The sequence below is a fragment of the Vulpes lagopus genome, chromosome 4, assembly GCF_018345385.1.
Source record: "Vulpes lagopus strain Blue_001 chromosome 4, ASM1834538v1, whole genome shotgun sequence".
NCBI lineage: Eukaryota > Metazoa > Chordata > Mammalia > Carnivora > Canidae > Vulpes > Vulpes lagopus.
The window spans coordinates 114,294,286-114,310,546 of NC_054827.1; the positions used below are offsets into that span (position 1 = coordinate 114,294,286).

At 52.1% G+C, this 16,261-nt stretch overlaps 1 protein-coding gene across 3 annotated transcripts in view; it reads left to right on the forward strand.

The window, feature by feature from the left end:
- The window catches only part of ALPK3 (alpha kinase 3), a 51,086-nt gene extending 34,964 nt beyond the window's left edge, over positions 1–16,122 (forward strand). For all 3 annotated transcript variants that reach the window (XM_041751916.1, XM_041751915.1, XM_041751914.1), the window contains 9 exons: positions 2,410–4,516; positions 5,960–6,107; positions 6,510–6,637; positions 6,772–6,807; positions 8,966–9,246; positions 10,202–10,290; positions 11,089–11,312; positions 13,589–13,637; positions 14,588–16,122. In XM_041751916.1, the coding sequence (XP_041607850.1) occupies positions 2,410–4,516; positions 5,960–6,107; positions 6,510–6,637; positions 6,772–6,807; positions 8,966–9,246; positions 10,202–10,290; positions 11,089–11,312; positions 13,589–13,637; positions 14,588–14,933 (3,408 nt within the window). In that variant the 3' untranslated portion in view covers positions 14,934–16,122. The remainder of the gene's footprint in view (positions 1–2,409; positions 4,517–5,959; positions 6,108–6,509; positions 6,638–6,771; positions 6,808–8,965; positions 9,247–10,201; positions 10,291–11,088; positions 11,313–13,588; positions 13,638–14,587) is intronic.
- Positions 16,123–16,261: the final 139 nt, after the last annotated feature.

Sequence of the window (16,261 nt, forward strand, 5' to 3'; positions counted from 1 at the left end):
CTCTGTTCAATGTCTTAATTTTTTATGATGAGCTATGATGCAGTGTTTCCACTACCCCTTTCCCCCTGTCATTTTCTATCTCATATTAGCTCCATATTTTATTTCTAGGTGATAATCTCTGTGTAGTTCAATATCCTGTATTTCTATTACCTGGTTTTTCAGTTTTGAGTAAATCTTTGATTCCTGGCTTGCATAGGTGATACAGTCAAGGAATTTAGACCACTTGCCACCTTCTACCTCCTTCCCCTTTTGTATGAGTTGTATCATTTCTGCCTGGTCAGTACATAGGACACTGACATTTTTGCTCTGCTACCCTAAACCCCTTTGATTCTAGTCTTCTTTTAAAAAATATTGTATTTATTTATTCATGAGAGATACAGAAAGAGAGAGAGGCAGAGACACAGGAATAGGGAGAAGCAGGCTCCATTCAGGGAGCCCGATGCAGAACTCGATCCCAGGACTCCAGGATCATGCCCTGAGTCAAAGGCAGATGCCCGACCGCTGAGCCACCCAGGCATCTCATGATTCTAGTCTTGATTATATAATTAATACATATTTAATGCTTGGCATGAATTTTGCTGTGGTTTCCCTAATCATCTTTTTGGTTGACCATAGTATGTTCTCCAGTAGTTTCTTCAAGCGGGGCTCATGGGAATGATATTCCCTAAGTTCTTGTAAGTTCAGAAACAGTGTTCCTAGTTTAGAGATTTTCAGGAAGTTTCTTTTTCTTTTTTAAATTTATTCATGACAGACAGAAAGAGAGGCAGAGACACAGGGAGAGGAAGAAGCAGGCTCCTTGCGGGGAGCCTGATGCAGGACTCTATCCCAGGACCCCAGGATCACAATTTGAGCTGAAGGCAGACACTCTACCACTTAGCCACCCAGGTGCCCCCAGGAAGTTTCTTCAGTAGCATATGTTTGCTAGTGTTTTCTGAGATATGCTGCCCATGGGCTGATGTACTCTCCTCTGCCTGCATCCGCTGGATGTCCACCTTAAATGTCTTCAGTGTGATTTCCACCTGACTCTCCATGATCCCATAGCTCTTGTAAGATGTTGACTTGGTGGGTCATCACACTGGGATGAGTCCTGCATCTACAGTAACTGTGTTTGGCAGCCGTGTTCTGAGACCTGCCAAGCTGTTTCACTGTTTTTCTCTTCCCCACAGCTTTTAATCCTGAGCAGCTCCCCAGGGCTCAGCTATCTGCTTGTGACAGCCTGTTTGTTTGTTTTTTCTTTTACTTTCTTTTTTTTTTTTTTTAGACTGTAGGTTTTCTATGCCTCCAGTTTCATCCATAATGGAGTTTGCCTTTTTTTATTCTTGTTTACTTTGTTGGTTTTGTTTATGTTCAGGAGAAAAACAGGCAGCTTGCTATCTTGTGTCACTGTGTTTAGACTGGAAGTCCTTTTCATTATGTTTGATTGGGTGGCATCTAGTGTAACAGCAGAGAGCCTAGGATTTGAAGCTAGACACACGTGGCTTCTGAGCTAACCTATACCACTTACTGTGTGACAGTGGATGATCACATTTCTCTTTTGACCACATTGGTGTGTTCTTATCTCTAAGATTACTTTAAAATTTTTTAAAAAATATTTTTGTTTTAACATAATCTCTACACCCAATGGGGGACTTGAAGTCACAACCCCAAGATCAAGAGTTGCACACTCTACTGGCTGTGCCAGCCAGGTGCCCTGGTATTCTTATCTCTAAAATGCAGAGAATGCTCACAACTATTTCATATTGTGAGGTTTAAATGAGGTAGTGTATGTATGATAAATAGGGGCCTAGCATAGAGCTTTGCAAATTAATGTGTATTCAAAAGGGTGACAGTGTAATGTTTCATTTATTTTTCCAGCACAGGTGGAATTACTAATTACTTTAACCTTCTCCATTTGGATGGGATAACATTACTACCACTCACTCAATGTTAATGGTGGATGCTATCATGGAGGCCATTTTCAGGAGGCTCTTTGGCTCTCTCCCATTTCACCCATAATTCTATCTGGTGGTAGTTAGAGCCATAAAAAGGGGGGGGGGACAGATCTATTGCTCAGAAGCCCTGGAGAGAGGACACCTTCCTCCAAATGGCAGGGGTAAAGGGTGGGATGACACATGAGCAGAATCTTTCAGGAAAAGTAGGTTTTCTTCAGGGAGAGGTGAGAGGGCTAGAGCTAGACCTGGATTCTGGATGTTCCTTCATCTAGACTGTGGGACCAGCGATTGGGATGGGTGGGCTTGGGATTTTGTCACATGTCCTTTGCCTCCCAACCCCTGGCAGGCCTGGAAAACCTGGTGGCAGGATTCCCGTCAGGGCACTTCTGCATGAGGTCAGAGGCGCCTGGGATGCCAGGTTGAAAGAGATCCTAAGGTACGTGTAGCCAAGTTCTTGCTTTTGTTCATATGTTCTCAGGTCCTGGAATCCCAGGGAACCCTGGCTTCTACTGTGTTGGCCAGCAACAGTGCTGATACGGTCTCTGCTGGATGCAGCAACTCCAGAGGCCAGGGTGTCATTGAGCCCATGGACACAGACACCCAGGAAGATCGGAGGACATCTGCTGACCAGAAACCTGGAGGCAACAAGAATACAGAGGCAGATGGGAAGACGCAGGTGGATAGGAGGACCCAGGGAGGCAGGACACAAACAACACAGAGGACACAGGTGGATAGGAAGACACAGGTGGACATTGTGCCCAAAGAAAGTGAGAGTCCAGCATCAGCTAGGAGTCCCCAGGAGAATGTGGTGGCACAGGGAAGGGCAGTGACACAGGCAGAAAGGACACAGACAGATGAGAGGATGCAGGAAGATGGAAGGATCCAGGAGGACAGAGGGACACGGTCAGAGGGGAGCATAGCCACAAAAGGTCAGTCAGAGAAGGGATCCATGGCCAGCCTCAGCCCACAGTTCAGAGTCCCTGAACGGCCACCTGCAGAGAGTCCTCAATCTCCTCAGACTATTGAGTGTTTTGAGCAGACCCCAGAAGGGTCCTCTGTCCCAGAAGAATCTGGTTTTGTGCTCACATCTGAGGAGGCAGCAGCGCCAGTTCCCGGGAGCTCTCTGACAGCTATGCTGGATGCCCCGGCTGGTGGCCCCACACCCCCAGGACCCCAGCCTCCCCGTCGTGGTTCAGGGCAGCAGGGAGGGGCAAGATCCCGAGGGTCTGAGGGGTCCGGTCTGGTCGAGGACAAGCCGGAGGATGGCCTGATCCCATGCCCCAAGGAGGAGCAGCTGGGGGCAGTGCTGTCCATGGATCTGGGTGGCTGTCCCCCAGCCAGCTGGAGCCCCGAGGGGCCCATCCTGCCCTCGCCCCATGGGCCGGGCCTGCCCAAGAGCTCCAGGGAGGCACTGCCCAGCTCTCCGTCCTCTCAGCACATGAGTGCTGCCACTTTCCTGCCCTCTGGGGACCAGGCCGTTCTGAGGTCGGTGCCCCCACCGCACCTGGGGCCTGGGACCCCTACCCAGAGTCACCTATCAGCAACCACAGCAGGTGATGGTGAGGGGGCCTGCGCCGAGGGCCCGGATGTGGAGGGGAGGTCCCCAGGCCCCCGGAGCTGTGACCCTGGCCTCATAGACTCCCTGAAGAACTACCTGCTTCTGCTGCTGAAGCTCTCCAGCACAGAGACAGGGGGCGGAGGGGCAGAGTCCCAGGAGCGAGCTGCCCCAGGGGCCCCGGGGCCCTCACCCACCTTGGTCCCCAATGTGGAAGTGGCTGGTCTGAGTCCCCGGACATCCCGGCGCATCCTGGAGCGCGTGGAGAACAACCATCTGGTGCAGAGTGCACAGAGCCTCCTGCTGAGCCCCTGCACTTCCCGCCGCCTCACCGGCCTCCTGGATCGTGAGGTGCAGGCTGGCCGCCAGGCCCTTGCTGCAGCCGGGGGCCCTGGGCCCTGCACCCTCACCGTCCCTGCCATTGTGGTGGGTGAGGAGGAGGGCCCTGGGCTGGCCTCGGGAGGATCCAGTGAGGGTGAGGCTGAGGCTGAGGCGTCCCCCGAGGGGCCTGGGTTCCCAGGGATATCCCAGGAGGGCAGTGTGGGTGGGCCACTGGGGGAGGCAGGTGGACAGACAGCCTCTGGTCAGGGACCAGTCTCAGCAGACAGGAGGGCCCAGGACTCCTTCCAACAGGAGGAGGCCCCCGGGGAGGCTCTGATAGGCCTGCCAGCAGCAACCCCTGAGGAGCTAGCTCTGGGGGCCCGGAGGAAGAGATTTCTACCCAAGGTCAGAGCAGCGGGCGACGGGGAGGCGGCCAAGGCTGAAGAAAGGGAGAGCCCCACTGTCTCCCCTCGGGGGCCCAGGAAGGGCCTTGCACCCGGGTCTCCGGGGACTCCTGGGCGGGAGAAACGCTCCCCGACTCAGGGCAGAAAGGCAGGGATGCTGGAGGTGCCCCGGGCGGAGGAGGAACCGGCAGCAGGAGACCTGGGCTCAAGTCCCAAGGCCGGCAGTGTGGACGCAGAGCTGGCCTCAGACGAGGGCAAGCAGGACACTTCCGCCAAACCCAGGAAAGCCAAAGACTTGCTAAAAGGTGAGCCACAGGGAAGGCGGGGAAGGCAGGGAGGGCTTCCCAGGAGAGGGCTGCCTGGAAGAGCACCTCCTGCAGGCATTCCTGTGTGAGGACCCCACGGACTGTGGCATCAGAGGGACTGGTCCCCTTCTGGGCTCTGCCTCTGGGGGTTGGGAATAGTACACCCGTGTACCAGTGAAAGTGAAGTGGAACGGAGGACATCAGGCCCTTAGTGCGGCGCTGGCTTTATAGTGTCCCATAGTGTCCTAGGGCTGGCGCCACCAACTCTTTCATCACTCCACACAGACCTGTCCCCCAAGGAGACAGCAGCAGGGTCAGATTCAGACACAGGTTCTTAGAGTTAGGGCCTGGAACCCAAACTGAGGTTCTCCCTCCTTTCTCCCCCCACCCCTGCCCCTCTTTTATGCCGTAAGAGCCTTGTATTTTATTTGAGGAAAAGCTTTAGGTTTGTTGTTTTTAGTGAGCTCAGTTTCTTTCTTTCTTTCTTTTAAGATTTTATTTATTTATTCATGAGAGACACAGGGAGAGAGGCAGAGACACAGGCAGAGGGAGAAGCAGGCTCCATGCAGGGAGCCCAATGTGGGACTCGAACCCAGGACCCTGGGATCACACCCTGAGCCAAGGGCAGATGCTCAACCACTGAGCCACCCAGGCGACCTGAACTCAGTTCTTTTAATAGATGTGAGGCCATTCATGTTGTTTTTTCTTGAGTGGGCTTTCCAAGCCAGCAGTATCCAGTGAATTCTCCCTTTTCATCTGTAAAACAAATGTGGAGGGTATTATTTACCAGAGTGTCCTCCGTGATACATTTAATATCTGAAAGTTCTGCCCTGAGCTTAGGAATTTCTGATTCTAGTCATTTGTATTGTTTCTTCTTCCTATGTATGCATTTAATCTCTCATAAATTTTGTTTTTAAACTTTTTTGAGTATACTTGTAATATAATGTATAATAATGTAATATAAAGTGTATATATAATACAAAGTGTATACATATATATGTAGATAGGTAGATAGATAGATAGATAGATAGATAGATAGATATATAGATACTAGGGTGTAATATAGTGTAACACAATGTTACATTAGTTCCAGGTGTACCCTGAAGTGTTTCAACAAGTATATACATTATGCTGTGCTCCCCACAAGTGCACCTGCCCTCTCTTAGCTGCCCTCTGTGTCTTTGGCTCTGAAGCTCTCCCAGGTCCCAGTGGGGGCACAAGGGTGGGGTCTTTCCAGCTAGGGTGTGTGCTTTGGAGTCTGAGCAAATGCCTCAGAGATACAGGGGGGCTGCAGCAGGGGGCCAGGAAGCAGTGGGTTTGTGCAGAGGCTTGAATCCTCTTTCCTCTCAGCCAAGAACACCCAGGGAAGCAGGGGTGGGGACAGGGAGGGCACAAGGTAGTGGGGAGGTGACTTGTTCCTCTTAACCAGGCCCCTGCTCTCAGCCCCACAGGTGATCCGGAAGATTCGGGTAGAGCAGTTTCCTGATGCCTCGGGCAGCCTGAAGCTCTGGTGCCAGTTTTTCAACATTCTTAGTGATTCAGTCTTGACTTGGGCCAAGGATCAGCGCCCAGTGGGCGAGGTGGGCAGGAGGTAAGCCGGCTGGATACCACCTGCACCTGCCCTTGGTTGCCTAATGACAGCAATAATAATGTGGGGCATAGTCCTCCCACTTTGGATCTATGGCCTCATGTAATGCTCACAGTAATCCTATGAGGGACATTCTAGTATTTCCTTAGTAGAGAGGAGAAAGTTGAAGCTCAGAGGTATTTAATCACTTGCCAGAGTCACACTGCTAGTGAGTGTCAGGACAGCAAACCAGGCCTGTGTGATCTAGAACCAGTTCTTGACCACAGTACATCTTACCACCTGCCCAAGCTCCTAGGGGTCCACAGCAGCCTCTGAGGGAAGGGTGTGATGATCCTCAGGACCACAGTCTGGCCCTGGGCTGTGCATGGCAATGGCCCTCACGGAGAGGGTCTCTCTTCTCTGCAGTGCAGGGGACGAGGGGCCGGCGGCCTTGGCCATCGTGCAGGCATCCCCTGTAGACTGTGGCATGTATCGATGCACCATCCACAATGAGCACGGCTCCGCCTCTACTGACTTTTGCCTCAGCCCTGAGGGTGAGTGTGCTCCCCCCACCCCCCAGGCGCTCTGCCCAGCCCGGCTCCTGAGGGAGGGCAGTGGTCATCTCTGCAAAGATGGTGCTCTTTCCAGGCAGGCCAGCCTGAGAGCAGCTGCTTCTTTTTCTCCACAGTTTTGTCAGGATTTATCTCCAGAGAAGAAGGTGAAGGTATGATGCCCCTCTGGGGGAGGAGCGGGTGGGCCTTCATCCCTATTCCTGCCATCTTAGGGATGGACCTACTTTAAGGACGTGGGATCCATTGCAAATGCCCTGTTTACCTCCACACCCAGCTACATTTTGCCTCCTAGTTTAGGGTTGGGCTTGGGATGGAGGATGGGGAGGACTGCTATTGTGGAAGATTGTGGGGAAAGGAGTGGCCAAGAGACCCCTCCATAAGAAGTTAACTGAGCCTTGTGTCCCTGGCCTGTGTCAGAGAGCCCTTGGTCAAGGGCAGGACTGGCCACTAGAGCACACCCTATCCCGCCAGCTCTCTTCTCAGAGTCTCTCACAGGGCTCTGTGGGTTCCTGCATCAGATTCACACAGCAAACTTGCTAAAAATGCAGTTTCTCGGGCCCCGCTATAGATATCCTCAATCACAACGTCTGGGGAAGGACCCAGAACAACTGCATTTGCAGTAGGCTCTCTGGTGATTGTGATATTCCCAAATCGTAAGGTATTTCCCGAACATTACAGGAAGAGCCTGTGCTGCTTCTGTAGGAAACACACTAGGGATTAGGACTGTGAAGGCAGCTGGTGATAGATTTTTAGAGCTTCACTGCCAACTAATGCATTTGTTCATCCATTCATTCATTTGCTCAATCACTCCCTGTCCTTCAACAAGTGTCTCTTATTCAGTTGTCAAATGTAATTGGTATCAAATAGAACCTCACATCTAAACACTGAGTAGTAGATCTGTAATCCACTCAAACATCCAGTCGCCCTCCCCCCAACTGTCTGGTAAGAGTTGGTTTACTTGATTAGGAACCACTCATTGCTTTGGGCTGATTGATCTCAAGTCTCTCTAATATGTAACTCTTCCTGGTCATTGTTTATCCTTTTTATTTGTTGAAGTCGCTTGATATGTAGAATTTCTTACACTCTAGATTTTGTTGATTTAGCTCCATTTAGCATGTTCTTCTACTTGTGTGCTTCCCCTAAGCTGGTAATTAGATGGAGAGGCTTGGTCAGATTTAGGTGCAATTCTGGGGGGTAGGGTGGGCGAGAAATTCACAGGTGTGCTATGTCTTCCCTTTAGCATCCTATTTGGGGGCACCTGATGTCTGATTAGTAATGTTAAGAGTGGTCCCTGCATTCGTTCAGTTGTTTTCCGCCCAATCTATCCTTTGGAAAAGTTTAAAAACTGTATCTGATACCTGTTACCTAGGGATTTTAGCAGCTACCAGTTGTTGCCTAAATCCATGATTTCATTAGAGTTTACAACCAGAGCATTTTGATTCTGTCATTTCTTCATCAGTTGAATTTCTTCTGTAGAGAAGAAGTGGTCATTTCTTCTTGAGTTGGTCCCTAGCATCTTCTAAAGGTCACCAGTGAGGTTTGGGGTTTTTGTTTTTGTTTCTATTTTGGGAGGGAGGAGTGAGTTTTTTCCAACTACATTTATGAATGTAATTTTTAAAACATATTTTGTATGTTCACCATATTATTTTGGTCTGTGAGATTGTCTGATTTTGGCCACTGGAAGCCCCTTCAGAAGGTTGGCTCCTGCATCCTTCTGACAGGCCTCTGGGCATATTTGTAGCTTCTTTGCTTTCTGCTCAGACACAATGTTTCCAGTCCATAGAATACACTTCCTGCCCCAGACTTGGAATCAGCTGTTTCTTTAGGGAGCTCCAGGTCCTTTTAGAGGGGCATAGTTTTTAGGGATCACAGTCTGAGCACTAGGGTAGCTCCCTGCGACTAGATTGGTCCTGCAGACTTCTTTGTTTCAGTCAAATATGTTGGTTGAGATGGTGACATTTATTCATTTGATTGAAACACCTAATTCCGAAGCAAAGTGATTCTGGCGTCGTGTACTTATTGCTGCTTCCACAGAAAAGCCGTGGCTTGCATAGATACTATGTCTGTGCTGTGTGGTGGGCACACTCAGGCACTGTTAAACACCAGGGCCTATGTCAGACTTGGTTCTATCCTGGAGAGCTCTTTGGCTGGTTTGGGACCCGCGGTGTACATCTACCCAAAAAGCAGCCATGGACAGAGAATGAGCTCACCAGAGTGATGGGTGGGAGACCACTCCACTCTTCTGCTCAACAGACCCACCTAGTGGGGCAGGAACTTCTGGTTTTCCATGTCTTTCCTGTTCCGTTTCAGTTGGAGAGGAGATTGAGATGACACCCATGGTGTTTGCTAAAGGTCTGGCTGACTCTGGCTGCTGGGGGGACAAGCTCTTTGGGCGCCTGGTGAGCGAGGAGCTACGAGGGAGTGGACATGGGTATGGCCTTCGGAAGGCCTCCCAGGCCAAGGTCATCTACGGGCTGGAGCCCATCTTCGAGTCAGGCCGCACATGCATCATCAAGGTGTCCAGCCTACTTGTGTTTGGGCCCAGCAGCGAGACCTCTCTCCTGGGCAGAAACTATGATGTCACCATTCAGGTACTGTGTCCCCTCCCCAGTCTCTCTTTCCACTCTGTCTCCTCCCCTCCTTCTGCAGCATGGGTCCTCCACCTGGGAAGCCCAGTGTGGAGGCAGAGGTTGTCTGTGTCCACCTCATGAGGCTCCTGGAACTGTCTGGAGGAGAGCCTGGCTATGTCTTTGGGGCCATAGTTTTCAAAGCATATTTTTTTTTTTTATTTATGATAGTCAGAGAGAGAGAGAGAGAGGCAGAGACACAGGCAGAGGGAGAAGCAGGCCCCATACACCGGGAGCCCGATGTGGGATTCGATCCTAGGTCTCCAGGATCGCGCCCTGGGCCGAAGGCAGGCGCTAAACCGCTGCGCCACCCAGGGATCCCTCAAAGCATATTTTTATAGCAGAAATCTTTCCTGTTGCCCTCACACGTATCTTGTGTGGAGCCTCTGTATTAAATAAAAGAAGAATGACTAGGTGGGGTGGATGGTCTGTGTTCCCCCTACTCGGTGTCTCCCTTGCTCCCCACAGTGGGTGTGGCCCCCAGGGCGCTGCCACCTGGGCTCCAGGAAACACAGTTTGGAAACTACTTTGAAAACAAGTCCAGGGATGTCTGGGTGGCTCAGTAATTGAGTGTCTGCCTTCAGCTCAGGTCATAATCCCAGGGTTCCGGGGTCTAGTCCCTCATCAGGCTCCCCACAGCAGAGCCTGCTTCTCCCTCTGCCTCTCTCTCTGTGTCTCTCATGAATAAATAAATAAAATCTTTAAAAAACAGAAACAAAACAAGTCCAAAGCCTCTTGTTTTGCAAATGAGAAAACTCAGGTGCAGAGTAGGGAGCAGGGAAGGAGTGAACCCCACCTTTCCCAGACCCGGAATCCTCCTTGCAGTCCCCTGGCAGACTGCCCTCCCACTTAAAGCTGGACATGATGGAGAGCAGCGGAGCTTCCTTGATGATCAGACTTGGTTCTCTTTAATCCACAGGGATGCAAGATCCAGAACATGAGTCGGGAATACTGCAAAATCTTTGCGGCTGAAGCCCAGGCAGCACCCGGCTTTGGGGAGGTGCCGGAGTAAGTGTGCAGAAAGGGGGACGTGTGCTGTGCAGACCTGTTGACTTAAGTTCTTCTGAGTTGACTGAGTCCTGCCAAGAACAGTGATCTCATGGTCTATCAGGGGCATCCTGAGTTAAGGCCATGTATACATGGGCCCACAGCTTGGCTCAGTGGTCCCACAAAATCTAGACAAAAACCTCCAGATAAACTGGCCACTTTAGAAAAGCCTTGGCACTCTGCAGGCTCCGCCCCTAACTCCCCACGCTCAGGCGTGTTTGCAGCACAGCAGATTTTCAGGCTCTCTGAAGGTGATGGGGGAGGCTAAACTTCTAGGCCAACTAGCTAGGACTCTTCTCCAGCAGGACACTCTTCCCCAGTGTCTGTGTCAGTTTTTGTAGGAGTCAATTATAAATGATAGTTGTTTCCATGTGGAGACTTGAGCTCTCAACTCTTGAACAAAGGGGTCTGCTTGGCACTAAGCATGGTCTGGCCAAATCCTCTCTAGTGTTTCTTTCTGTTTGGCACATACTGGTCTGGGCCCTTCACCCAAACGCAGGGTCCTGCTGGGGCTATAGCACCATTCAGTTCTCATCCCACTGACCTCAGAAAATGGACAGGACTCTGAAGCCAATGGCCTCCATTTCTTTCCTGAGCTCAGAGGGGAGCTCACCTCCCTTTCTGTCCTTGGGTCTCAGAGCTGAGAATTCCATTCTTGGAACGGCCCTCCTTTCCAATCCAAGTGTGTAGAATTGAGATGGAGGGAGGGGCTCTCTGGGGCCGCACTTCCTGCTCACAGCTGAGTGGAACTGTGTTTAGGATCCTCCCACTGTATCTCATCTACCGGCCTGCAAACAACATCCCCTATGCTACCCTGGAGGAGGACCTGGGCAAGCCCCTGCAGCCTTACTGTTCGCGGGAGTGGGGCTGCGCTGTGGCTCCGGAGGCATCTAGCAACTCCGAGGTCAGGCAGAAATGCCAGACCTTCCAGCACTGGCTGTACCTGTGGACAAATGGCAGCTTCCTTGTCACAGATTTGGCAGGTACGAGGGTGTGCGGGTGCGCAGGTACGTGTGCATGAGAGCAGGCTGAGGGAGCGGAGCTCGGGTGCTTGCTTGCTAGTCTGTGCCGAGCTCTTGTGTTTCCTCTCCTTTGCTTTTCCCAGGAACTTGGGCAGGTGGACCCGGCAGGTGCCATTAATGTACACCGGCCTCACCAGCCTCGGCCAGAACGCAGTGGCATCTATAGGAGCACAATCTAGGCCCCAGTTAAAATTGAAAATGAATTTATTTCAAAAAATATTAGATGGGAGCTAATTAAACACCCACAACCAAAATCTTTTCAAAATCTCCCTTCCTTCCTTCCTTCCTTCCTTCCTTCCTTCCTTCCTTCCTGGCAGCTTTGCTCTGGACTTTGCTCCTTTTCATACTTCCCAGACTCTCCCTTCATCCTAGCTTACTGGCTTTACAGCCCCTTTTCCCTCCTCCCTTCCCCTTTCCTCTTCTTCCTCCTCTTCCTCCTCCCCCTCCCCCCAACCCTCCTCCTCCTCCCTCATTTTTGTTAGCTTTTTATTATGTAAACCAAGTTAGTCTCTGTGACTTCTTATTTCTCTCTCTCCCATTCCTCAGATTTCCCCCCAACAAAGGCCAGCAAGCCCAAAACTTCCTCCTTTCTCTGATTAGTCCTTCCCAGGCCTACTCTCCAGAGTAGGGCAGAGCCGGGCAGGGTGGAGGAAAGGAGATTTTCTCTACAGTGGGAGGAGAGGAACTTTGGGACTATCAGACATTAATCTGGCCCCCGATGTGAATTAGTGAGAAAACCAAGAGCCAGAGATAGAGAATGCTGTAAATGTGCTTTTCATTGGGGTGGACTGGGCAATAAATATGATATATATGACCCCATATATTAGGGGGAAGCTGGTAGCACATTAAACCCATGTCATTCCTTCTGATTGTTGGCTCCATCCATCCAATATTTACCCAATATTGGGAAGGTAAAAAGGTGAATCAGGAATGCTCACTGTCCTCAAGAAGCTGTGAGAAGTGCGCCAGTTTCTAGAATGAGAGGGTAATGTGATGCAGGAGAAAGACCTGAGACTCAAAGAAATTCGGCTTCAGTCTACATCTCCTGGCCTTCCAGCTGGTCTCTGTAAACTCAGGGAATTGGACAGGGCGATTCCCTGCATCTCTCTGAGCTCTGCACCCTCTCCTACCTGAGGGGTGACAGTATCATCCCTTCGTCCAGACTGGCTGTGAGGACCCAGCAAGGCTGTGGCCGTGAGTGCCTCCTGCAAACTAAAATTCTGTGCAAACATAAGAGGCCACATTTACTGGGTTACAGAATGAAGGATGGCAACCCTGAGCAAGAGATGACAGGGATTAAGGTCTACTGCATGACCCCTGGGCCTCAGACACTGAGCACATCCTGTGATGCTCCCAGTCCCCCTGTAAGTCAGGTGGGCAGCGTTACCCTACTCTGAGAGCTAAGGACCAGAGGTGGTCCTCACAGCTCTAGCTCCAGAGGGCTGGGCCAAAATCAGTCCAGGTGTGCCCGATCTCAAGCCCATGCATGCCCCCTTCTGTCATACACGGCACTGAGCCCTGATGGTGAAAGGCAGGTTCCAGAAGGATGTGACCGGACATTGTGGAAGTGGGGAGAAAGGGTCCCATTCTAATGCTGGGATCCTGGGGTGGACCAGCCAGGGTGGAGAGGCCACTCTTCTGTGCCCATTTTGCCAGGCTCTGTTCTCCCAACACCTTCCCCTAGTCTCGACTTCTTGGGGTGCGCACCTGCTGCCTGTGTGAGCATGTGGAAGCCAGTCTTAAGTCTCTTTCTGTTGGTCCAGCCTGATTTATGTTTGCATTGCCACCTGCTCTCCCTTGTCTAGATAGGCCAGTCCTGGTAAGAGGAAGGAGCAAATGTTAGCTCAAAGCCAGAGGCAAGTCCAGTCCATGGCCTAATGTCATCTAGCAGAGGCAGGATTGCCCAGCTGGGAGAGTTTAGGATCTAGCAGTAAGAACAACTGAACTTTGACTCACTGTGACCACTGAACATAGTCAGTGCTCAGTTAGCAAATGAATGAATCAGTGTGACTGTGCTCGCCCCTTACCTCTGAGCCTGTCTCCTTGCCTGCAAAAATGGGTTATTATTACTACTAACAACACAGAGATGCCTGCACTGCCTGTGAGCCAGGTTGGAAGTAACCACATGCTCTGAACCCTGCCTGACAAGCTCCCGTCTAGCGATATACCTGTTTTGGAGAGGTGGGGCCCTGAAGCTGGCCCGGGCCGCCTCAGCTTCCAGCTTTGTCTCTTTCCAGGGGTTGATTGGAAGATGACGGATGTGCAGATTGCTACCAAACTGCGAGGGTGAGTGGCTCTCAGGGACAGGGGCCCTCTGAGAATCTTCTTGGGTTGTCCAAGTTCTTCTGGTTCTCCATCCCTAAGGTATTGGGCCTGTTGCCAGATGGTCCCAGTTGCACTGGTGGCCATTTAGCCACGTCCTGGGGGCCACTGACCCCCATCCACTGTGCCCCTGACCCCAGGTCTGGACCAGCAATACTGACACCTCCACACAGGATCATTGCAACCCTTCCTTCTTGCTTGAGAAGGAAACTCATCATGATGCAGATGAGGAAGGGACCTGGGAATAAAGTGGGGATGTGGAGGCTGCTCTAATTTATACTAACAAGGCAGACCATTCTCACACCAGTGAATGCGGGCATGATGAATTCCTGCATCACTGTGTAATGAGGCCTCAGTTTATTTTTTATTAATTTTTATTTTTTTAAGATTTTATTTATTTATTCACGAGAGAGAGAGAGAGAGAGAGAGAGAGAGAGAGAGAGGCAGAGACACAGGCAGAGGGAGCAGTAGGCTCCCTGCAGGAGCCCAATGCGGGACTTGATCCGGGACCCCAGGATCATGCCCTGAGTCAAAGGCTCAACCACTGAGCCACCCAGACATCCCTATTTTTTATTTTTTAAAAGATTTTATATATTTATTTAATAGAGAGGTGGAGGGGAACAGCAGGCAGAGGGAGAGAAGCAGGCTCCCTACTGAGCAGGGAGCCCAGTGTGGGGCTCGATTCCAGGATCCTGGGTTTATGACCTGAGCTGAAGGCACATGCTTAACTGACTGAGCCCTCCAGTCGCCTGAGGCCACAGTTTAGAATTGAGGTTCGGGGTGCCCAGCTGGACTCCCCAGCACCCCCGAAAGGGTAGGGCATGACACCCTGGCCATGACCACCCCACAGTAGGCCCCCTGAGGATTCTCCCTCTGGGCGGGACTCCTGCTCAGCTCTCACTGTTTGGCTGCAGGTACCAGGGCCTCAAGGAGAGCTGCTTCCCTGCCCTGCTGGACCAGTTTGCCTCTTCCCACCAGTGCAACACCTTCTGTGAGATGCTGGGGCTCAAGCCGCTCAAGGGCCCTGAGGCTGCTCACCCTCAAGCCAAGGCCAAAGGCTCTAAGAGTCCATCTACTGGCAGGAAGGGTGGCCAGCTGAGTCCTCAGCCCCAGAAGAAAGGCCTCCCCAGTCCCCAGGGCACCCGGAAGAGTACTCCAAGCTCCAAGGCCACCCCTCAGGCCTCAGAGGCACTCGCCACTCAGTTATTGGGACAGCCTCCCACCCAAGAGGGTGGCCCCAAGGCCCAGGGCCTGCGGTAGCCCCCACGAGAGGCTGGGGGCCTCCACCCAGCAGCAGACCAACAAGGAAGCAGCTCGAAATGATGGAGACTTTCCTGATACTACAGAACTAACCAGAGAAGGTGCGCTGAGGAGCCGCCACTTGGGGGCCTCTCTGAGTGGCCTCTTCAATCCACTCCTCATCAGATGGCTCTTGTGCATGGCACTGGGTGACCTTTCCTGGTGCCACTGTCAGCCGGGGCTCCCAGGGCCCAATCCATGTACCTGGCGGCCTAGGCCCTCCTTGAAGTTTACACTGGCCACTGCTGGAGGCTCCCCAAGTCCTCTGCATGAGCTCTGCACCCAGCCCCTCGCCCCGCCAGACCCTGGGGGCACACAGGCCAGCGTTTACCCTCTTTCCCTTTGCTCAGCCCTGATCTTTCCCTGTCCTCGGGGCTCCAGGCTTCTTGTGCTGTGTCTGGCCTGGTGACTCTCAGGGAGCCTTCTCTTTCCGGCTACTTGGCCTCACACATCCTGGCTTGTCCTGCAACTAACCTGTCACTGAGCCCAGATGGCGCTCAGGGCCCTTCCAGAGCCTGTCATGTCCTTGTGTGGTGGTCTTTGGTGACGTGTGTTCATACCTCCTTCCCCCAGCACGCAGGCACTCACTCACCTGCTTCCCATCTCCCATCCCCAGTGAGCTGCCTTTCCTTTGCTGCTTCCCTGCTTATTCCCTTGCCCAGGCACTTCCGTGGCTGGATTCTGTACCCTACCCACCAGTCCACCCCTCCCCTGCCTCTCTCAGGCTCTCTGCCCATGAGACAAGAGGTGGGTGAGGGTTGTGTCAGCAGCTGTGGCCTGAGAGCAGATGTTGATTCTGAGGGACCTTGTGTTTCATAACAGAAGGAGGTACAGTCACAGTGAAGTTCACATCCCCTCCAGCCTGTGGATGGGGAGCTAGGGGAAGGCACAGGGGAGTTCTAGGAAGGATGCAGCCCACCCACGTGCTGGGGTGAGTGTGTCTCTATGCCTGGGAATTAGGACCTGGCCCAGCCATTAGTTCTTGATCCTGGGGCTCCAGCTCTGGGGCTTCACCTATGGGCTCCCAAGTAACTGCTGTGCTCGGCCCAGCACCCTGGATCCTTCCTGAGATCCTCCTTGAGGCCTGGGATGGGATGGGCCTGGTGCTAGCCTGCTCCCCTTGGAATGCAATAAAGGCAGCCACTGTGTACCCTGCTTGCCCTCCATTCATCTGGTGTGGTTGTAGATATATGGAGCCAGGGTCCCCCCTTCCCAGGCAGGTTCTCTGGGGGCATCCTCTAGCCCCTGGGCCCACCACAACAATAAATCCAGGCTTTGGCTCCTGGATG